We start from the raw sequence: 23,486 nt of genomic DNA, 5'->3' as shown, positions 1-23,486 counted from the left end.
CCATCAAGGTCTCCTCTGACTGGTGAAAAACAAAATGATTTAACAGGTAAAGCTCTCTTTTAGTTTGTTTTAGTTTGTTTTCCTCCAGCAAGGTGAGGATTTATGTTGTTTCAGATCTAACTTCCTGGTTATCTGAGCTCTCATTTAAAGTTGAGCTTGTATTGTCAGGCAATGAGCTTATATTTAGAAAGTGTTAGGAATTACATTCTCAAAGTAATTTGATCAGGAATGTACTGCTACTTCTATATAAAGCCTTTATTTAGCGAGTGTGGGGACCATTTGTCATTGATTGTTATGTTTGAGCTGAGTAGGTTATTATTTCTTATGAAAAAGCTTAGTCAGCAGTGTCCCCTATACAGCATTTTATTCTCATCCAGCCTCTTGAACTGCAGCATTAATCTGCTTTAACACATCTTCTACAGACCAACCAGGCTGAATAGAAACAAGAGCATCACACCCATGAGTGCTTCAGCTTACATCAAACACATTTTGAGTGACTGAGCGAAATTTCCTTCCAGACTATAAATCTTAGCCTGAAAGGTTTTTATATTAGAAACGAGTCCTGTAAAGTGGTGTCAGTTTTAAACACATGTCTTCTTAAATGTATACATCTGGTACAGACAATACAATAGCGTGGCCACTTGCTCTGCATCAAACATGGGATGGTCCAATTGATGTCAGTTAAATCAAATGTATTGATCTGAGGTTGTATTTCATGTACAGATGAGACCATAATCAAATCTGGTTGGGAGGACTGTGGAGCGACTGAAGGAGCCAATGTAAAGAAATGGGTGACAAGACAGAGGACACACAGCCCGACATATTTATAGACGGTGAGAAATTGATACTGAGAGTGTGCACCAGAAGGCAGAGAGACAGATAGCAAAGGAGAGAGAGAGAGAGAGAGAGAGAGAGAGAGAGAGAGAGAGAGAGAGAGAGAGTGGGCAGGGCTCTAGGTACAGTATGTGAGAACAACAGCACGCCGGGCCGTTGGGACAGACGGGGGGAGTGTGACGAAAAAAAGGAGGGGTAGGAAGGCGAGAGTGTGTGGTTAAGTGCTTGTAAGTGTGTGTGTGTGTGTGTGTGTGTCTGTGTGTGCACGTCTGTGTGTACGCGTGTGTGTGTGTGTGTGTGTATATGTGTGTGTGTGTGTGTGTGTGTGTGTGTGTGTGTGTGTGTGTGTGTGTGTGTGTGTCGTGTGTGTGAATTCAGACGGAGACAGTGTCCAAGTGCAAGACAGTGAGCCAGGGAGAGAGATGCTCGGAGAGGATGGGGAGTAATAGGGCGAGGCAGCAGCGAGAGGCACTCAGTGTGTGTCTGGGTGTGTGAGGAGTAGTGTGTGAACCGAGGGATGCAGTCATGTCTCTGTGAGAGGGAGCAGCACAGCAACGGTAACCATGCTGAGCCCCAAGATAAAACAGGCACGTCGGGGTAAGCACAGTCCCTCCTCCTCTTTTTCTATCCCTCCATCTCTTTTCTCTCCTTCTTTGCTTCTTTCTGTTTTCTCTGCAGTCCATTTCTTTCTTCCCCTCTATCGCTGTGTCCACAGAGCTCCGTTTGTCCTGCTGTCTTTGTAATAATGTGACATCAATATCGGTGCCAGTACTTTCATTGATACTGGCATCAAAAAGGTGGAGCAGTGCCATATTAGTAGCACCAGTGTCATTCTGCATCCCAGTGACCATCGTTGTCAGCGATGACCTGAGTTTTCTTGCATGATCTGAAGTGTTGAGGCTTCATCTTCCATGTCCATTTCTCACTGAGAGTTAACCGGCTCTACTATAGAGTGATGTAATCCCTCGTGCCTCTTAATTGTAGCGCCCTCATTGCTAAAAGCTTTGAACCTGCTGGGGGACACAGTAGGTTGTAGTAAACATGCCTTCTGGAAGGATGATCCTCCCTCCAACAATGGACTGCATCCTGACATTTTCACACATGAACACGTGACTATACATCTCTATTTGTTCAGGGTGTATTGGGCTAGTTTTTAGTTTGCATGGTTTTGACAGGAGACTCTAGATGAGATGATGAAAGGAATGCAGGGTTTGCCACTTGTGTAAATCACAACAGCTGACTGTCAAACATAGTTCTTCTAGCGCCGGGTAAAACCCACTGGTGACCGCTGAAGTCGGGACGCCAAATATACAAGCCTATCACATGACCGTGTGAAGATGAATAAGGAATCTCTAAATCAAAGGAACAACTCCAGGCACGGAGATTATCATGATGCAGAGTATGGCTGTGCTCTTCGTAGCAGGTGGTTGCGATAGACAACTGACACATGCTGTTTCAGGTGGCTCGAGTTGTGACAGTTGTCGACTTATCTCAAGGAAATGGACTGGTATTTGATTTTAGAAAGGAACATCCACATGACAGGAAGGTATTTCTAATCTCTTTTACTTCATTTCTACATCTTTGTATGAAAATGCACACAACAGAGCAATATATTAGCGAGCAGCAGCTTTAAGAATCTCTACTTGTGTGTGTGCTTAGGCGGGGTTCTGGCTTTATTTCTCCCTTGGCAGCCGTCTTATTTGAGACCAGCAGTGAAAGTAAGACCATAAAATATGGGAAGGACAAGTGCCTCTTCTTTCTCCTTCACGAACACAGTTGGAGAGTCACTTTGCGTGCCACGTTTTGTCCGCTTGCCACTTCTCATTTGCTGTAATGGTATTCTCCTTTGATTAGATTTCCAGCTGTGCTCTCTTCTGACCCTTTTATGCAGCATCATACAACAACACAGAGCTGGATCTGCACTCAGAAGCTGAGATATCAGCTGAATCCTAGAGCAGTTAAGTTGCGGAGGGTCTGACAGGAAGTTCTTGGTACAACTCTGAGCTGTGGTTGAGGCTTCTCATGTTCTGTGTGGTTGTATAAATATCAATTTGTAGACTTTTGAATAAATGATGACGTGCTTCAAGTCAAGAAATGATGCACTACTTAAGTAGACGCAAAAATACCACGAAGACTATGGTCTCGTTCATATATAGGTTATAACAATACAATTAATACATGTGTGAACATTGCATTAGTTGATAATCTAATAAATTATAGCAGTCTAATGTATTGACTAATTCCAATATTAGTTGAATAATTGAATTACTGGTAGTTGCAGGGTTGAATATCCAAAAAGTATTAGCTGCAGTGGTAGATTGGTATATCAATTCAAGTGCTGTACCCAATGAGGTACTTGTACTGGAGTTAATTATTTACAGCTTATGCTGTTTTACTCGTTCCACATCAGTACATTTCAGAGGTACACAAAACTTATAATGAGCTCAAGATGTGATGCATTGTCAACAGTAAATAAAGTAGTTTACATTTGCTCCACTGCATTCAAACATTACAGCAAAATGCTCCAGTAATGCATTGTTAATAATTAATCTGATTATACTATAATGTAACACTGACTGGGACCATTTTCATAATGGGTACATAATGAGTACTTTAACTTTTATTTGTAAGTGGTGGAAAGTAACTAAGTCCATTTACTCAGGTACTTAAATTCACATTTGAGGCCCTGTTCTTATACTTAAACTGAGTATTTAGTTTTATACTTCTACAAAGCAATTCAAAAGGAAAGATTGTACATTGTTACATCTCTTTACTAGTTGTATTTACAAGTTTCTTTACAGATTAAGATTTTACACACAAAACATGTGATCAATTTAGTAAAATTGTATGCACTGTTATAGATTAATGTACCCAAAGTATAAAAAATAGTTGCTGAGCAGTATCCCTGCTACGAGATTGATGCATCCGGATAGACTCAATAATATATATTATACATCAGTGAAACACTCACAGGAGCAATTTCTCTGCTTTATTAGTACTTTTTTACTTTTGATACTTTGAGGACATTTGCTAATAATAATTAGTTGCTTTTACTTATGCATGCAGTACTTATCTAAGTACTGCATGCATAACCTTTGTGTGTAATGGGGTATTTGTACTGTGTGCTATTGTAGAGGTAGTGAGTAAAGGATCTGAATGCTCCATCAGTGATTATCACTATTGAGCCCACATGTGTATTATTAATAGTGATGCACTTTGAGAAACAGGTTATTTCCTGAAAAGATAACAACTGTATCCTTTTCTGACAGTAGAGCAAAACACCAGTTCCTCTCTGAGATTTCCTGCCTCTTGTTTAAGGAGGTTAAAAAACCCGGCCACGTCTGCTGTATTTATAGATTTATAGACCCTGCTCTGTCTGCTCCTGCTGTCAGGATACAGTTTTGTTAATGACTGCTTCACGTGGTCCCTAGTATTCTCACTTCCCAGCAATCATGACTCTGCAAATGAAGGACATCCAAAAAGGGATGAAATTAAATGAGAGACGCAGACAGAGAGCTGATAAGCAAGAGAGAGAGAGAAATATTTCAGTCCAGGCCCTTGCAGATGCCCTCCCTGCTGTCCTCAGCAGAAAGCAAGAGGCAATTAACAGGAAAAAAGACACCATTGATTTCTTTTCTCTCTCTCTCTCTCTCTCTCTCTCTCTCTCTCTCTCTCTCTCTCTCTCTCTTTCTCTCTCTCTCTCTCTCTCTCTCTCTCTCTCTCTCTCCCTCTCTCTCTCTGTGTCTGCTTTCTGTTTATCTCTCTCTTTCTCTCCCTGTGACTCCCCAGGGATCACTCTACGGTCACTGTTTTTGCTCCATAATTTTGATGCTAATATAAAATCCATGCTTGTAATCAGTCTGTAGCAGTTAAAGTGCAACCTGATCCAAAGCAAAACTCCTCTCTGTGCCGCAATGAAATTGAAAATTATATATGTCCTCATTAATATCTGAGACACATAATGAAATGTAATGGAATAGATAGATGAATTTCATCTTCAACAGGATGTCTTTTCAGCAAAATGGAGATCATGCTTTGTTTCATTGACTTAGGAGGAAATCTGGATGCATAGTCAACCCTGTGGGCTTAGCTGCGCCCAAGAGAGACTTTTGTGAATAATGATTCAGGATTGTCTGTGCAAATTTTTTGAATAAAACAAAGACAGAAAATCCCCAAATAACATGAATTCTCTGTCTTTGTGTAATCTATATTTATTTATCTCTCTCTGTTTCACTCTAATTGTTGTGCCCTAAATCTTGCAAGCCCCCCTTCCCTCACTTTATCTCTATGTGTGTGTCCATGCAGCGCGGTCCAAGAGCATGGTGCTAGGAGAGTTGTCTCGGGTCTCCAGGCCCTGCTCTCCTCTGGATCAGGAGAAGGCACTGAAGGCCGGCTGGCTGAAGAGACAGCGGAGTATCATGAAAAACTGGCAACTGCGTTGGTTTGTCCTAAGGAACGAAGCTCTGTATTTCTACAAGGACCAGGATGAAACCAAGGCACAGGTGATGCTCACAAAATAACACACACAATACAGTTAACTGATGTCATCTGTTGTCCCAGGAGGCTGCACTGCTGTGTTTTGACTCATTGGGATTTGAGGCCTGATACATATATATAAGCTTCACGAATTCTTCTGATTAGTATGTTTCACCAGGGCCAGTCGATCCATTTTGTTTTCTCCAGCTCTGAAAATAGCTTATTGATTCTGTAAAATTAGGCGACAAAATAAATGTTGCTGCCCTCAAGTAAAATTAAACCATTTTCCTCATTATGTGACCATGATTTTTAAAGGTACACACTCTTATCTTTATTTTGATGTAAAACTAAAGCTGGGTAAATATCCAATCATCTTTCACACAAAAATCAGCTCCATAAGACATCTCCACACTCTTCATTAAAGTCATAGTGTGTTGTTATTGCCCTGACACAGACACTGATAATGTGGTAGGTGCCCTGGTGTTCGGCTGTCAGCACTTAGTAGCTGACCTTTGACCCTCTCCACGGTGAAGGGATCAGAACTGCCCCGTACAGGAAGTGCCAGAGGGATAAATACTGTAGATGTTTCCCTGAGTCATCCCTCCCTCCACCAGCATTGCCTCCCTCTGTTGGGCAGATGCCAAGAGCTCAGTGTTCTCAGAACTCTTTAATGCTCAACATGCACCACGCGTCCAAATCCAAAACCACTAATTGATTTATTGTTTGGCCCTTGAATACCGTTGATACAGGTGTTTTCCTCATGCATGCCTCTCTTTTTGCTCCAGGGTTGTATTCATCTTCAGGGCAGTCAGGTCAATGAGCTGCCTGCCAATCAGGATGAGCCTGGCCGTCACCCTTTTGAAATTGTTCCAGGTGAGTTGGCTGTGTGTAAGTAAGTAAGTGAGTCTTGTTCAAGTGATGCTGAACCATCTGTTTAGTAAGTGTCAAACAAACAAGATTTGTATAACCTGAGCATTATCTTGATGCCAGGTTTGCTGTAAATTACAGAAAGTATCTCTGTGTAGCTTGAAATTATGATCAAACTGTAAATTCAGCAGGTCATATCCTCTGTGTAAACCATGCTGACCCAGAATCAAAGTGATAAATAGGGGTAAAAGAAGAAAAAAATCACATTGGTTGACTAACACCCTGACATTTTATCCTGAGGACGAAGTTTTCATCAATGATGGTAGGAAGTATTTATTTGTTCAGCTATGAGGCGTATCACTCCTGTCGAATACTTTGGAAAGCAGATTAAACTGCCGAACAGTGTATTGTATGTATCTCCCTCTGTGGCTTTCTGTGTTGCTCAGATCAACAAGGTCTTGCAAAGATGTTCTGTAACATAAATGTTTTCCTATTTATCATCCCCCACTTCACAGGCAGCCACTAATTTCAATTAATTTTACAACAGGAAGAAAATCAACTTTGCTTATCATGAAAAAAAGATTATCATGCTGATAACTTACCTTCATGTTTTAGTTATCTGGAAGCCAACTGGAGACCAGTGTCTGCCTTTAAGTTAAGCAAATCATATTCAGAAATCTAAAACATTTTGATGGTGAGCAGGTGTGCAAACTACATGCAATTTGTCGTAAATGGGAGTGTGGTCTCTTAACATGTGAGATGGTGCCGGGTGTCACTTTATAAAGAAAGTGTGCTCATGAAATAAGGGTGAAAGGATTTCCTGGACAGAAAGACAAAGGATACGTGGTGCAGTGGCTGGTGTCCAATGGGAACACTACTCTTTCTGGGTCATTTCTCTCACACAACACACCATGCACCACAGTGCACAACTTAATAATGAATGCAGGTACTGATATGTAGCCAACACAGCCAACCCTACCAAATCCACTTACAAAGATTTTGGATTGCATCCTAATAAGGTTTTCATCAGTAAAAAAAATGTAAGAACATTTAATGAATAGCGGCTCTGATGTTTTTATCTCCATCTGTAACTGAGTAGTGCTTCCATCTCTACAAAAGCAGGCGGTTGCAACTTCACATGAAGGGAGAGACTTTCACATAGTGTAATCAAAGCTAAACTAAAATCAACGAAAATGTCAAACTGAAATGTCAAACCAGGTGGTATCAAGCTGTGTGCAGCCAGGCAGGGAGGCAGAGCTGCCTGGCTGCGTCTTTGTACTTTACAGGGGGGCTGGAGCTAATAAGGTTATTGGAAATACTGATAGTTCTAAAAATGATACAGCTCATCTGTATAGCAAAGTCATTTTAAAAGTGGTATCTGAGCTATGTCCAATTCTATATTGGAAGGACTGTGGCTTTGAGATGTGTTAGTCACTTTGTCCCATTGATCCAGGAAGTAATGAAATACGTTTGTGTTTTCAGGAGTGGCTGGAGAAAAGGATCGAACAGGGATCAACCATGAATCATTCCTGCTGATGGCCAACTCTCAGAGTGACATGGAGGAATGGGTCAGAGCCATTCGTAGAGTCATATGGGCTCCACTTGGAGGAGGTGTGCTTCTCAAGCAGTTGTATACATACAGTATTGACACAAATGTTCACATAAAGCAAATATGTTACTAACTCTTTCAAGAGGGGAATTAAACTTCTTGGACACACATAAGGAAACATTCTGTCTCGTAATGACCTGACTGGTGTTCATTTCCTGTGTGGATGCAGGTGTCTTTGGGCAGCACCTAGAGGAGACGATGTTGTACGAGGCCCAGTGTGGCCCTCAGCGATTGGTCCCTGTGCTGGTCGAACAGTGTGTGTGTTTCATACGTGAACATGGGCTACAGGAGGAGGGCCTTTTCAGGGCCCCTGGACAGACCAATCATGTTCGAGAGCTGCAAGATGCCTTTGACCGTGGCGAGAAGCCAGTGTTTGACAGGTGACGAAGTGGGAGGGGGCATTTTATCGATAGCAGCATGCCAAGCTATAATCTATGCTGGCTAGTACTGTATGTTTCCCTGTCTTTTACAGTACCACGGATGTCCACACGGTGGCATCACTGCTAAAACTGTACATACGGGAGCTTCCGGAGCCTATAATCCCATTCTCCAAATACACACAGTTTCTTTCTTGTGCTCAGCTTCTCACCAAGGACAAAGTAATGGTAATCATGTCTGCTTAACACTTTACTGGTACATTTCCAAACTCTGGCCTCAACAATAAACATGTCTTATTTTTCTTCAAGGGTAAAGTGGAGCTAGGCAAACAGGTGAAATCCCTGCCATATGTCAACTACAACCTCCTCACATACATCTGCAAGTAAGTCCTCACTGTTTTGTCATCTGCTGTAAATCAGTAGTCCCACCGATGTGACTGTGATGGGTTTTATTGTTGCTGCTGTCCCATTCACTGTTTGATGATTTGTCAGCCTGTCATACAAGAGGAATAACATTCATTACACCCACATCCTCGTCATCAGGGAAAGTGGCATCACATTGATTGACTCCGAGTGTCCATAATTGCATGTCTTCTCTGCCTTCTACATCTATTTCAATATCTTCAGCTGAACCCACACACCACAGACTCATTTTCTTTAGTTTGAATTTACTAGATAAAAAAGAACTCTGCAGTTTCGACCAATTCTAAGCAGAGCAGTCAACACTTTTGATTTGACAATATGTGGAAATAAGTTCTGATTTTGGTTCTTTCTGTTCAGGTTTCTGGACGAGGTTCAGTCTCACTCCAATGAGAATAAAATGAGTGTTCAGAATCTTGCCACTGTGTTTGGACCCAATATCCTTCGGCCCAGAGTGGAGGATCCAGTTACCATGATGGAGGGTTGGTGATAGTGTTAGCATATGTACAAACGGTAGCACAACAATTTGTGGCACAAACATGCTTTCTAATCAATACGTACATGTATGTGTATTTGTCATTATTAACAGGAAGTTCACAGGTGCAGCACCTCATGACTGTGCTGATCAGTGAACACACCAGACTTTACCAACGGGAGGAGACAGAAACTGAGGCCAAGATTCCCCCACAGCAACAGCAGAATCCTCTCCAACGGTGCAAAGTGGAATGGCTCTCACAAGAAGACCCAAACCCCCAGCCCTCCAAAGCCCCTAAAGAGGAACCCCAACCTTTAACCCCTTGTAAAGACAGTAATCTGACTACACTAAGCCCCGTTACAATGTCGGAGAAGTGTGAGGATGATCAGATTGAAGGAAAGGGCAAAGGTAAGACAGAAGAGAAAGTGGATGGACAAGCAGATAGCAAAGCTGAAGCCAGAGGTGGAAGTGAGGTAGCCGTTAGCCCCAGTAAACAGGCTAAAGCCTTGCCCTCCTGGAGGAGCTCCTTCAAAGGAGGTGCAGCATCTGTGGGGCAGAGGGGGAAAATAGGTGGGTCTGCGGGGGATGTGTCAGCAGCTGGTGGGAGCAACTGGCTGATGAATGGCTTGTCATCCCTCCGAGCTCACAGGCGCACCACCTCATCTGGTGAAAGACTTAAAGATTCTACTATGAAGGATTCAACCTTGTCCCTTAAAGATACCACTCTTCCACTTAAGGGTACACAGAGAGACTCTGATGAAGACTCCTCTCAAACACCCCTGTCTCACAGAGCTCTCCTCCAGTCCCACAGACTGTCTGCCTACGACAATGTTGGCCCCTCTAGTCTAAGCCTGCCTGCTGACACATCCTCCATATGGACATCCTTTGAGATCTCGTTGGCAGATCCAGAGGGAAGCGATAAGGCAGTTAAATCAGGGGAGGGTCAAGAGAGACCCACCGAGGGGAAGGACAGTACAAGTTCTTTGGATAACAGTGCCAGCGGAACGGAGGATGATCTCACAGGAACAAATGAAGGTCTCACCAACATGTTGACCGAGCTTAAGCAGGAGCTGAAGAAACAGAGGACAAGCTACGACACCTGCATTCGCAAGTAAGAATGAGCCACTTCCTGTCAAATAACCTCACATTCAAATCCGCATGACTTGTTATTTATAACCTTTTCTTCTCTTCTTTGAGGTTGGAGGAGTCCTGTTCTAAGTACCAGTCCCAGGTAAACCGCCTTGAGGAGGAGTTGGACCAGGAGAAAAAGAAGTTTCACATGTTGGAGATCCGATTTAGGAACTCGGAGAGGGCCCATCAAGACGCAGAGAGCCGAAACCTTCTCCTCCAGGAAGAAATGGAGGAGTTCTTCAAAACCCTTGGAGATCTGACCACAGGAGCAACACGGACCAACTAGACGAGACCAACCTGCCTTCATCTGGATCATCAGAGGAGGAGGGGCTTGATTACTGGGACAGCCAGTCAGCTCAAAGCTTTGAAGACCGAATACCTCTAGTGCAGTACTACTTGCCATCGTCTCCTCTTTAGTACAGCCGTCTTGTGCCTACACTGACAAGTGCCGGTGCCAAACGAGAACTCCTCTGGACCAAGCAATCATTTTTACCATTCCGCTAAATTCCTTACTACTATACATCATTTGTCATGTAGCTGATTATTTATGAACTTAGTGAGCAGAAGAAGAATAACTGATGATATAAGAGTACAGTCTTCCCATACACACTGTTCATTTCCCCTGAGAAATCCTATTCTCAAAAGAAATGTTAACTTGACCGTGAAAGAAAAAACAATGCGAGACATTAAAATTCTACCGTTTTATTTGCTGGAGTTGAATGTAGACAGTTTCAATTTTTGATGTATATAATTGGTCTGTTAGTGAGGCCATTTCAGATCCATAGCTGAACATTACACAACTGGCCTCATCAAAACACAACACAACAGGTAACTCTTGGCTGAGAGCGTTTGGCCAAACCATCCGAAGATTGCAGCATCATCCCAGCAGTGCTGGATGGCTTTCCCATCTATCCTCTAAATGTACCTGCACTAAAACCAGATTTGCTCAGAGAAAACTCATGCGTAGTCTATTCTATCTTTTCTCTTTTTGAGGAGATGGAAGAGAGGAAAACGACAAAAAGAGGAACAGTCAGTTGACATTGTGGCCCAGAATGGGTCAGGACATGCGCCACAATCCCCAAAGTGCATTCTGGGAGCTGATGCTAGGGGTTACTGCCTGGAGTGCCCAACCATGAAAAGGGCAAAGGGACAGGTTGGGAATTTGAGCCATCAAATACATCCAAAGGTTACCATGGCAGGTAGCAAATGCCTGTTTCCTGACTCTCAGAAAACATTCATCTACAGTAAAAATGTACAGATTAATCACTGACTATATTAATCTATCAATTATATTGCACAGAAAACAAACAAAAAATGAAACAAAATGCATATAAATAGTACTTCTGAATGAAATGTACATTACATACAATAGATGCCTCCTAGCTTGAAACAAATAAATAAATGAAGCAAATATTGAAAAAGAAAGTCTATTTTTTCCGCATTTCTTATAAATGATGTCATGATATGCATATTGTATCTTCAAAAAACATGTGTGTGTACGTGTGTGTGTGTACATTTGTGAGGTAGAACTCAGAAAGACGCACTATAAGAGAGGAGCATCTGCAACAAAGAGGATTGAAAATCATTGAACTGAGTAAGGGCACTTAAATTAAATATGTGAAATATCAGACAGCCGTGAATAATGTCTGAAAGAACCAGCCAAATGGGTAAAGTGACTAATGTAGACATAGTCTCTGGTGACAATCCCCAAATACAGCACTCATTCTAGCCAGTGGAGTGGCCTATATTTAAATGTTACAGTGCTAACAGTTATCACTGGCTCCTCATTACGCCACATTTCTATTCACTTACATTCACCCTGTTCTTCCTCATCCAACACACCATCGCCTACAAACTACATCTAAGTATCTAAACAAGTTCAAACACAGTCAGTTAACAGTATGCTATAGTAAAAAAGAAATTCTGTGTCAGGGCAAAAGACCATTTGACTGCTTGTCAAGACGCACACAATCAAGAAGTGACATAATACTAAGAAGTAGGTTAACTTGGATACAACAAAGGACGCTTTCTACAAGAAAGATGAGGAACAATATCAAAATAAAATCAATCAGTGCAATCAGATCCAAGATGAAGTGCGCTATCGTCTACTGTTAAAAAGAGAATTGGTTTAGATTCATCCAAATGTCCCAAAAAACAAACAAAAAATGCCAACTGAATAATTAAAAAGTATAGTCAACATAATATTGCAGTGCTAACAGTGTGGTATTTGACTGTGTAGCAGCAGCTAAAAACAGCAATGTGTAAAGTACACTCATATCACTCTCTCATAACATACATATCAGATTCACATCGAAACATACTTTGATTCTTTGCTGAAAAAATACAGTAATAATGATACAATTTCAAACCACAATAATTTACAGCAGTATAAGTTAGGGAGGGGAAATAAAAACAAACTGTACATTAAAAGCGCAGCTCTACAAACTAACATGAGAAGTTCCATTGGCCTAAATCCTCTCCCATCAAACACACTGATGAGGAGAGGTTTGCTTTTTGTGTGCAGGTGTGTGTACACGTATTGTATGTGTGTGTTATCTGCAGCAGGCCAGTGCACCCAGAGAGGTGTGGCTGTCCAAGCTGCTGTCTGTTTCAGAGGTTATGGTGGGGTCACTGCTCGGGTCAGTGGGCTCTGTGGACATGGACGAGACGTCGTTGGCCGAAGAAGAGGAGGACGACGTGGGCTGAGGGGGGCTGTCTATCACTGCTGCACCTGTGCTGCGAAAAACACACGTCAACACATAGGTTTTCATTGAAATACACAGGACACTGCCTTGTTTTGCTGAGTCACAAATGCAGATGTACACAGTGCCTCAAATCAGTAAGCACTTTTACTTGCAGGTCAAAAGAGACATAATTGAAACAACTTTATTCTGGAAATATTACAGCTTTATTTTATTCTCAAAATTGTATGGCTTTATCCCTAAAATATTTTTCAACTATATTCATTCAATATTACAACTTGATTCCCCAAATCTCAGATAATCGCCCAAATACACCGTTTACAATGTACGCTGAAATATTGAAATGCTGTTGAACTTTTGAACCACATTTATCCCAGATTGAACCTAATGTAGATATTGTGGTTAAACCTGCAATCATGAATGCATATATAAAGTATTCAGTAAATGTGGATAAAATCAAAAGTATTACGGTCTTTTCATTATTCAATCTTACAGAATGAAACACCCATCATGTGATTCACTAGTTATCCTTCCCACGTCTTCTCATCTTCCAAAGTTATAATGATTACTCACCTAAAGGAGGTGGCTGGCCTCTTATCACGCCATTTCTTTTCCACTCCTCCCAGTCACTCACTTCCTTATAAATAAGCACTAAAAAATAAAAGATCATAAAAAGGTTAAGTGGAGCAGGAGAGACAGCGAGAAATCATTGATGTAAAAATCACAGAATGTGACACACGTAGAGTTCACTTTGTATTGCATATTGCGCAGTCCTAACAGAATCATGTTCCTGCGCTGGTGTGGTCTTCTAAAAATGAGTGAAGGGTCATTATCACCTGGCAGGGGTTAGGATGAGCTCATCCTGCTGCCCAACTGAAAATGATATTTACTCATGATTTAAAGTCCTATCATGCTCCACAGAATCAGGTTCCCCACAGTGGAAAACACAAACTGAGAGACTTCAAAAGGGGGTTTAAAATCGTGCAACGCACCTTCTGGCAACTAGAGTGGAGATACAGAGCTCCTTGGTCAACAATGTGTGTAAACAACTGACTGCATATCTACACATTTACTGGATGTCCCACTGGGTTTCTTTAGACATGGTGTATTTTTGTGCTTTCCATGAATAGAAAATAATCACGTCACTGCTGGTGAACTGCTAATCATAGAATCTGACCAGCAGACCATTTCTATTTCATTGTAAACACACGTGATTTGCACAAAATGCAATGTATTAAGTATAGTGGATTGATTTAACAGTGACTAACAATTGCCCATTAATATATTAAATTAGACTTCCTAACCCAAGTATTTTATCAGATTTTTGCCTTCAAGTGTTGAGTGAAGTTTTAAGAATCTTAGTATGCCGTCTCACCTTTCCACTCCTCCACGCTATGCTCCCTCTCCTCCAGCTGTTTTTCTAGGATCCTTGGAGGGGGCTGAGAAAGATAAAATGACTTAAATGGCACATTGGTGGTAGAAGAGCATTGCCAACTTTCCACCTCAAGTGATGTAATTCAAATCTCAAGTGACCCATTTAAGGATCATGCGCTCCGATCAGCGATCCACTTACTGCTTCGACTTCAGCTGGGTCGTACCAAACATTGATATAGGGGTGCTGCAGGGCCTCATCTACAGAGATGCGTTTGGAGGCATCGATCACTAACATCTTGGCTAAGAGATCTCGAGCTTGACTCGCTGAGGAAGAAACAACAAATACATAAGATGCGCCGCTATGAATCACATGTCTACAAATGTATTTGATGAAGGAGTTCTGAATGGTTTAGGTCATGATGGGAAAACACACAGTACCTTTCAGTTTGTTGTGGTCAGAGTCGGCAGGGAAGAGCACATCTGGGAAGAGTTTCTCAAAGCTGTACCCGGCATAGCGTGGCCTGTTTTCGACGTACGTTCTCACTGACTGGTTCAGCTTCATTAGAAAATCCTGAGATGGAGTGCCTAGCTGCTCAATTACCTTGTTCCACTGGTCAATGTCTGATGTGTATAGGTTAAGGAAACGCACACTCTTTACTCTCACATGCATGCACCACGCCATTAGGGCAACCTGACCTTTAACTTTCTTTGGAGGTGCACAAACCATCATCTCTACTTACGTAGTACACACACACACACACACACACACACACACACACACACACACACACACACACACACACACACACACACACACACACACTAGTGATACAGCCACTCACTTCATTCCTATGCAGCCAATACATAGCTAGCATACATACTCTCTCAGCAACTACTACCCTTTATCAACTTTATCAACTGGCTTGACAGTGCAGCACAGCAATGATGGTGGACACTTGAGAATGGATAGCAATTTGACAGAGGGAAACTCTCAAGATGGTGTTGCTGTTCTCGTCACACAGAATGAAGCGATGACACGGCGATCAATCAATGATGGGGAAGGATACGATCAGTGCCGGGGAACAAAACGCTTCCCCTGATCATCTCGGCCACTATGCAGCCCACTGACCATACATCCACTGGAGGCGGACGTTTAGATGACGGGATGGTGGGCATGCAAACAAAATGGTGAGGTAAAAATAAATAAAAAATAAAGCAGAATGGCAGTGGAGTTGATTGAAGTGAAAATGGAGAACATGCAGCATCAGCCAGATATGAGGGAAAGAGCAATGCAGTGTTGAAGCAAATGAAAACTGACGTGTTTACAGCATGCTGGCCAAAAAGCTTCAAATAAGGTATGTTATGACAAGTCTCTATAGCCTGGCACAGCATACTGTATTCAAGCCAAAAACTAACCAGGGAACGATCTAGTAGTCAGACAGCACAAAGCACAAACCCTTTACAAAGACTGTTAAGATTAAGACCCAAGGATACAGTCCCTTCCTGGGAAGAGGATTTTATGGCGAACCATTTCTGCCAGTATGCAGCCCACAGACCATATGTCCACTAGTGAAGTGGAACACGGTAAACAAAGAGGATTAGAGGAATGCACAACAACAGGTTAGTTACATAAAGGAGGTCAGTTAGTGAGCAGTTTCTTACAGCAAAGTCCCACCATGTACAGAAGCACCATGCGGATTACAGTGTTAACAGCTAGATTCATCTTCAGGTCCCTGTGTATGGGTTATAATGGATCCAACACACGATGTATTAAACCTTTATCTTTCAAAATGTCTGGTTTACCTATTCAAGATAATATAAAGGTGATGCGGATATGGCAATAAAAATAGTTAGGAACGTTCATTCACGTACAAACTCGCTCCTCTCTTTTGTGAATTGGATCACAATGGTTTGTCATTTGTAAAAAGTGGGTCCATAGAAAACAAGTTTGGGAAACACTGCTCTACACAGTGTAACATAAATAAAAATAAATAAACTAGGGTTGAAAGTGTAGATTGCCAGATACAGTAAATAGAACTAACCATTGGCTTGGTAGCCCATCCCCAGGATAACCTCTGGTGCTCTGTAGTAGCGTGTGACCACATACGGGGTCATCAGGAGGCCCGTGGCAGCCGTCCGAGCCAAGCCGAAGTCCAAAATCTTCAGTGTACAATCTGACTTGACAACTATGTTACTAGGCTTGAGGTCCTAGAGAGGAACACATACCAACACATTTATTTATTTTTAATCTTAATGTTCTCATTAAATAGCAATAACAAAAAAAATGGGGATGAATAGCTACAGATTTAGTGACAGGTAATCTACTGATTTCTCCTTGTGTTCAAGTAGGAGAATGGGCATGATGGAGGGAAACAACAAAATTACAACATCTTGACAGATTGTTGTGATCACAATATTATCTCTACAAGTCACATGATAATAGCGTGCTACATTCTCAATCATGACTAAAATAGGTTCCAGCTCCTGCAAGCAGCTGCTTCCTAGAGATTACATTTTGTCTATGTCATGTTTCTCTCTGCAGTACGAATTGTTTATTTTAGTGTAGTAGAAAAAGATGAAGCCTCTAGACTTACTTCAGACACACTTGCACTGAGCCAAGGATGTAGTTAAAATGCCTCTTTTAGTTAAACAGGTACAACAGGAAAGTGGCGACTGGTATCGCACCACATTGGGTGTGGCAGGAAAGAGGAGTCCTGAAATGTTAACTACACCCTGTGGCTGCGTGTGTTCCTTAAGTGAGCCCAAGAAGTTCCCTTTTTCTACAGTTGAAACGTTTGACTTGACCACATTTACCTGGACTTTACTGCTTTACAACCAAGAGCACCCACTGATTTCTCTCCTTTACTTATTAAGGTGTTTTGCTTGCTATGGCAAATGCATTTGAAGCCTTGTACAATATTTATTTCCATTTTTTCAGGTTTGCTGCTTCCTTATTCTAACTAGGAATCATGATTTACAGGCTGTCTCTTCCTGATTAGGTGCAATTGTTTACCACCTGCTTATTACTGATCCATATGGGGAAATTATGCATTCACCTCAGAAGGTCAGAAGCCTGTAGCGACTCACATTCGCTTCCGTAAAGCTGCTAGTAATTCAGTGTTTTGTTTCATTAAGAATGCCAGGTGAATTTAGAAGTGACACAAATATTAATATTTTCCATCTACGTTTTTTATAGAGGCTATATATCTCCAATATGTTTTCAAGAGGGTGTTGTTGGCAAGTATAAGACCATATTCATCATCTCATAGTGTGCCAGTTGACCGTTTGCCCTTACAATTCAGTGTCAAGTGTCACAGAGGGTTTAACAGATCCTCTCTGTGACACTGGCATTAGTCTGTGCAGTCATGGTCCGCTGATGCTTACCCTGTGAATGATGCCGGCGGCATGGAGGTGTTTGATACCACACAATGTCTGATATAGCAGATAGGACAGCCTCTCATGGTCCAGCTCCATCTGAATGACCTGGCACAGGTTGGCATCCATCAGCTCCATCACCAAGTATCTGACAGAGCAGAACAAGTTCACATAAGAGGCTTGAGAAGCTCTTCAGCAGACTCAATTTCATGAACAATACACAGTGTGTGCTCTAAAAACTAACACACACTTCACATATAGTTACTTACACATCTTGGAAATCCTCTAATGATTTCTGTGGTGTAAATACGTTCAATAGGCCAATGATCTGTTGATGTTAAATGAAGCAGAAATATTGTGTCATGTCATTTACTAGGACACATTAAAGCACAGTTTAAGTACCACACATTTAAGCAGGCAAAAGCCATTAAAAAAATGCACTCCACTTTCCCACTGGTCATATGACAATGAATATATTCTCATACGGTACTTACATTTTTGTGATTGACACATTTCATTAGGACTAGCTCTCTGTACGCCCTCTTGGCATGGGTTTGATTTTGAAACGGCCGACTCAGCTTCTTGATGGCAACATTTCGTTCAAGGTTTTGGTCATAAGCAGAGCTTTGGAAAAAAGTAAACGAACAGTTTAAAAATGTGGTCAAATATGTAGCATAATAGGTATTAGACATTACAGGTTATGGTGATTCCAATAGTCTAAACATCTCTGCCTTTATCATCAACACATTACAAATACAAAGAACAAATAATGACAATTTACAGTTTAAATGGATTCATATTTTAATTTCTTGAGAAAACTAACAGAAATATTATTTGGTGGCTATGAATGTTCAGGTGACGTATTGGAAACAGTGACCCGTATTTCAGCAAGAGGCTGTTGACTGAATATGGACAAGGTTGCAACACTCACCAGACGATTCCCTGTGCTCCTGAGCCGATAGGTCTTAGATTCTGGTATCGCTTCAGTACTGTGAACGTTGAATCCCCAACATCTAGGCTGTAAAACTCCCTTTCTTTTTTGTTTTTGTTCATGGCGAAATCTTCAATTACAGCTTTCTGTGCATCCAAAAATGTCCTCTGTGGACACAAAGACGGGCACACGTTTAAATATTTTTGAAATTTTACGCCATAGATACCAGCAGACCAGCCAAAAATGAGAAAGTCAAATTAAAATCCCTGCCTCCAAGAAAGCAGATTAGAAGCGAAGGAGAAAAGCCACTGCTGAATTTCACACTTGAACACTGCGGTTCCTTATCTAAGCAACTCAGCAAACACACCAGGATGGAAGATTGGATACCATCAGAAGTGGTGGCAGAACAGCAGACCACGGGGAGGTCTAGTCCATCATAAGAAACATGACTCTCAGAATGACTCTGTCATACTGGAAAACCAAGCCTGGTGTTAATTCCTGTGCATTTGGACCCCAGCCCAGGACTCCAGCCCCGCTCTACAAGTGGGTCTTCCACAGGCACATGTTAACTGGTTCAAGTTGCACCATGCGGCAGTGAGCCCAGATAAGACCCAACACAGAGACGCCAATTTGTTCGCACAACTACCCCGTACTTGTATCATTAAAACCATCTAACATTTAAAAAAGGAGAAAACTCTGACATCGGCTTCCGTTCCCTTTCTTCAGTTATTATGTAAGCAGCGTAATCACCCACTCCCCACTCTTCCATCCTGCCAACACACAGTCCATATGAGGGATATAATTGCCAGAATAAAATGAGTCAGCTCTCCTTCTGTTCCTCCAACGTCACAGCCACGTACATAACATCCACCTCCCTCACAACATGAAAATAGACATGCCGCCTCTTTTTATACTTCAGACAGGAAGACAATTACACTTGCGTTATAAAAGCTTAAATGACATTGCAATACAGTACTGGTGGTATATACAGTTATATGTTGCTCTCTGGTAAGGTCATCATTGTAATAATGGCTATCCATAAGGATAATTAAGGTCAGGTCACTGCAGGGAGGAAATCACATGCTGATCTGATCTCATTAATTGTTATTTAGTCACAGACACCGTTAATATTATTTCCTCTGCTGTGAAATAACTAGTATTGATGCGCACGACTACATGCTGCATCGACAAATACCTTTGAAATCAATGGCACATTATTAGATTGCAGTTGTGTGTCAGCTGCAGTATTTACAATGTACAATGTACAAGGAATGCAGCAGCCACATCAGTAGTCTCAGCAGCACATAAGAGGTCTGGACCTCAAGGCAGAGAGCTTGAATACATGTAGGTGCCTTGTGTGTCCTGCAAAAGCAGCAAAATAGCGAGGTCATTCCTAGAGCGCACTGTTACCTAATGACTTAACTTCTTTTTTCTTTTAAACAAGCTGCTTCCGAATCACTCAATTAAAGGGCAATTCACACCCTGGCAATGGTGGTTCCGTATATTATACTACGCATGAAACACATTATCTAAATAAATTTAAATCTGTGTCTACATATTCACACAATATAACAAGATATGGTTTAGCTTTATTGTCTATTAAACCCACATCAAAAGGTAGTATCACACACATAACTGATGCAAACAGCCTAACAGGTAGCATAATAAATATGATTAATGTGGGCTACCATCTCCTGCTCATGTACATGCATCACTCACATATCCTCCCCATCTAGGTGCCTTGTGTGTCCGTGTGCACAGCCTTCTCAAGTCGACACATGCAAACAGTCAGCAAGGCGGACACAGATCGACTTAGCTCCATCGTCTAGGCTCCGATTAACCGCAGAGACTGAATGGAGGACGACTATCGACCCGTTATTTATTGCAACTCGATGGGAGCCAGTTAACCTTGGCCACACGACCCCTCGTCTCGCCTTGTCGGCGGCGGAGGTTTGTGGCAGGAGCACGACTGTAAAAAAAACGGCAGAAAAAGAGCCGCGCATGCTACTAACGTAGCAGCCCGTGTTCGCCGGGCGCCGCGAAAGAGGACCATATTGCAGCGATAATGACAGCCACCCCGCGATATGACGAGGCCTGTTGGGAGAAATACAGTGCGCAGTCGGTGCACGAGCTGTACTGCCTCGATCTATACGCGATTCGTAGGCGAGGCCGTGTCGCCGACGGACGCGTCACATTGTAACGACACGGGAGTGTTTTAGCTCGGCGATAAATGGAGCTACGGTGTAACACCCGTAAACAACAACCACGTCGGTTGAGCAGCATGCATGCACGGAGCGACATGCGACCCTCCCCCATGGCCAAACAATAAGCACGTCTGAAGAGCAGAGGTGCGAATCCTCATCTTACCTCTGTCATCAAATGAAACGAGCAATCCCTCCGCGGTGCGATCAGCGGTGATCGTGTTTGTCTATGTTGCCGGTAAAGGGTGATTTATTCCGTTGTGCGGCTTAAAAATACATGACCTCACCGAATCCACTTGCCTACGTTTCCATCTGGCTACTACTGACAGGCCAGGACGCGCAGTGCGCACGGGGCATGCGTCCCAGCAGTACGTCACTCATCCACAGAGGCACACCCACCACCTCCTCCATCCTCCTTCCTTCCGCCTGTCTATAGCTATCTAGCTATTTAGAAATCAAGCTATCTATCCATCTATCCCACTTCCGTTTAATGTTATGTTGTGTTCTTAGGTCTGCAGCGAATCTGTTGTAGGTCTGATTGGCCTCACTGGAAATATAGACCCTATAATGCATGATATATATTGAGATATTGACCTTATATCTGTCCAGCTCTGTGGATAAGCATTTATAAATGGTGAAATTAAGAGAATGAAGCTGCATACTTCTTTACTTATATTTGATGACATTTATTTTTCTGATGTCAATAACGAAAATGATTGAGAGAGGTTGCCAGGCTGTATGATTCATGGATCACTTAGCACACAGACCAAAAAGTAATTCACATTGTCTCTGGAACTAAAAGTAAATGCATTGCAAAGATATGCCCATTTCACCTCACAAACGGTCCTTGCTGCAGAATCCGTCCACATGTCCACATAAAGGGTATGCATAGTCAGAGTCAGCTTCAGCTTCAGGATAAATAGTTAGGTATATGGACACATTTTACATTTCATAAGTGTTATACAATTCTAGTTTGTCAATTATGTCTGTCTGTTGTTCTTGCTTTCCTTTATTATTTGTCAGAACTGTTTGATTTAAAATATGTTTATTTTTATTTTTTATTGTTAACAAAAAGGTGAAACTGCAACCCTGCTATCATGATTGACATGTACATTCCATATGCAGACTAACAGACAGCTATATAATTATTTCCTTTCCTTGTGGTGTCAGTGGTGTTGGTAAACACAAGGGGGCTGTGCATGCAGTAAACAGACACAATGCCATAAGGTAAGTCCATATGGTCTACATGTAAAGTCAAAAGAAGACAAATAAAATCGACTGGGCTTCCAATAACAGTAACAACATTTATATGTTATTTCAAAGTTAGTTAAAGCCTACACTTGTGTTGGTCTGTTTCCAGGTTAATGGGTGATGCTGCAGTGTCACCTACTGCATAATCAGTAGTCAGTAATCAGGGAAATGTTTATGTGGCTTCTTCTTTCACGCGGTGGATCTTGTCCACATTAAACTGTGCGAACATTTGTGGACATGCATGGGCTCTGCAGAAATCCACAGCGTAGGTGCCATAGTTAGTACGTGCATCAGTTCCTATAGGCTACGCTACAACAACGGATGTATGCACGGAGCCATGCTCTGCGAAGGCATGTGACTGAATAGGGACATGAGGTGAAATTACGTTAACTGAGCGCTGAGTAGTTTACATTCTCCCTGCGCCCACCCGACAACCCTGGATGGTTGTTATTTATCCTTGTCCCTGCGCAGATACCCCGCGGCCTGCAGAGACACGCGGGACGCAATAGAGAAGGGACGCGGCATGGATAAACGTCCCAGCACCGACTCCCGCAGCGAGACGTACAGCGCTACTCAACGCTACTACGGTGTCTTACCCCTTGTTCAAAGAGAGCCCGCAGTGTTATGATCATTGTGGGGGAGCAGCCCTACAGCAGCAGGCTACAATCCACTCGTTTGGCTGAGGTCGTTCGTCCTTCCCAGGCTTCTCCGTAGCGCACCTACCACCGGGGATCCACCGCACCTTTGGGCGTCAGACGGATTAGTTAAATCGGTGTAGCTGATTCCACGCCACCCGCTATTGGTGGCGCTGACCTGTCGCTGTCAAACCGCGAGGCTAATCCAATTATGTGTTTAAAGGCGAATAGCTAAGAATAGCCCCAATTACAGTAAAAAGTTTCAGATCTTCAGCGTGGCGCTGGTGGCAATAGAGCAAATGAATGGGGCACCATGTATAGTTACTGTCGTTGATGAATTACCTGCCAGAGCGGAGCAGCCTTTACTGAGAAGACGTCAAAACAGCAATGCGATGATCACAAGGATTATTGTGGATCCGTGGTGGGAGCGCTGAAGATAATACAAAGGATCAGACGGCTGACATAGGTCACATCTGGTACCAGGTAATGTTTCTATAGCTATTCTTCATCATCTTAGTCTTCCTGTAGTGCTGTTTGACAGTTTGGTGAATTGAAGTGGGTGTATTCATGTTCAGATACATTTGTTCTGAGATTTCAGATGCAAAGTAATTCACTGGCACGAACCCTAGCTAAACATCTACAGTACTGTAATGACATTTACCTTTGAGAGTAATGCAAAGTATAGCCTTCATATGCAGGCCTGTGATGGTAAAACAAGTAATCCTGGTCAAATGTGTTGTTTGTTAGGCTGCTGATGTTGTGGCTATGAACTGGACTCTGAGCAGCGGCTTTACGTCCACGCTATCACGCTTAGTTTGTCATGGCACA

General features: G+C 42.3%; 2 protein-coding genes across 3 annotated transcripts; one reads left to right on the top strand and one right to left on the bottom strand.

Annotated features, from left to right (window-relative positions):
• Positions 1-1,397: 1,397 nt before the first annotated feature.
• arhgap22a (Rho GTPase activating protein 22a) lies at positions 1,398-10,475 on the top strand (the record flags this gene model as incomplete). Its single annotated transcript, XM_079230226.1, has 10 exons — positions 1,398-1,431; positions 5,140-5,336; positions 6,096-6,183; positions 7,660-7,788; positions 7,956-8,166; positions 8,259-8,391; positions 8,473-8,546; positions 8,944-9,069; positions 9,177-10,169; positions 10,256-10,475. The coding sequence occupies 10 exons, from the start codon at positions 1,398-1,400 to the stop codon at positions 10,473-10,475; spliced, it is 2,205 nt and encodes a 734-aa protein (XP_079086352.1).
• Positions 10,476-12,731: 2,256 nt separating this feature from the next.
• Positions 12,732-22,655, bottom strand: mapk8a (mitogen-activated protein kinase 8a; the record flags this gene model as incomplete). 2 transcript variants are annotated; one of them, XM_079230229.1, is made up of 12 exons in its annotated part: positions 12,732-12,920; positions 13,465-13,542; positions 14,267-14,330; positions 14,465-14,589; positions 14,704-14,886; positions 15,760-15,831; positions 16,308-16,473; positions 17,650-17,788; positions 17,910-17,968; positions 18,135-18,264; positions 18,572-18,738; positions 22,620-22,655. In XM_079230229.1, the coding sequence occupies 12 exons, from the start codon at positions 22,653-22,655 to the stop codon at positions 12,742-12,744; spliced, it is 1,398 nt and encodes a 465-aa protein (XP_079086355.1). In that variant the 3' UTR covers positions 12,732-12,741. The 2 variants fall into 2 exon arrangements, with proteins under 2 accessions (XP_079086355.1, XP_079086354.1); XM_079230228.1 differs by lacking the exon at positions 15,760-15,831 and adding an exon at positions 15,333-15,404.
• Positions 22,656-23,486: the final 831 nt, after the last annotated feature.

This window comes from Taurulus bubalis (genome assembly GCF_910589615.1).
Source record: "Taurulus bubalis genome assembly, chromosome: 14".
Taxonomy (NCBI): Eukaryota; Metazoa; Chordata; class Actinopteri; order Perciformes; family Cottidae; genus Taurulus; species Taurulus bubalis.
The sequence above is the reverse complement of the archived record's forward strand: the minus strand, read 5'-3'. Positions and strand labels throughout refer to the sequence as shown.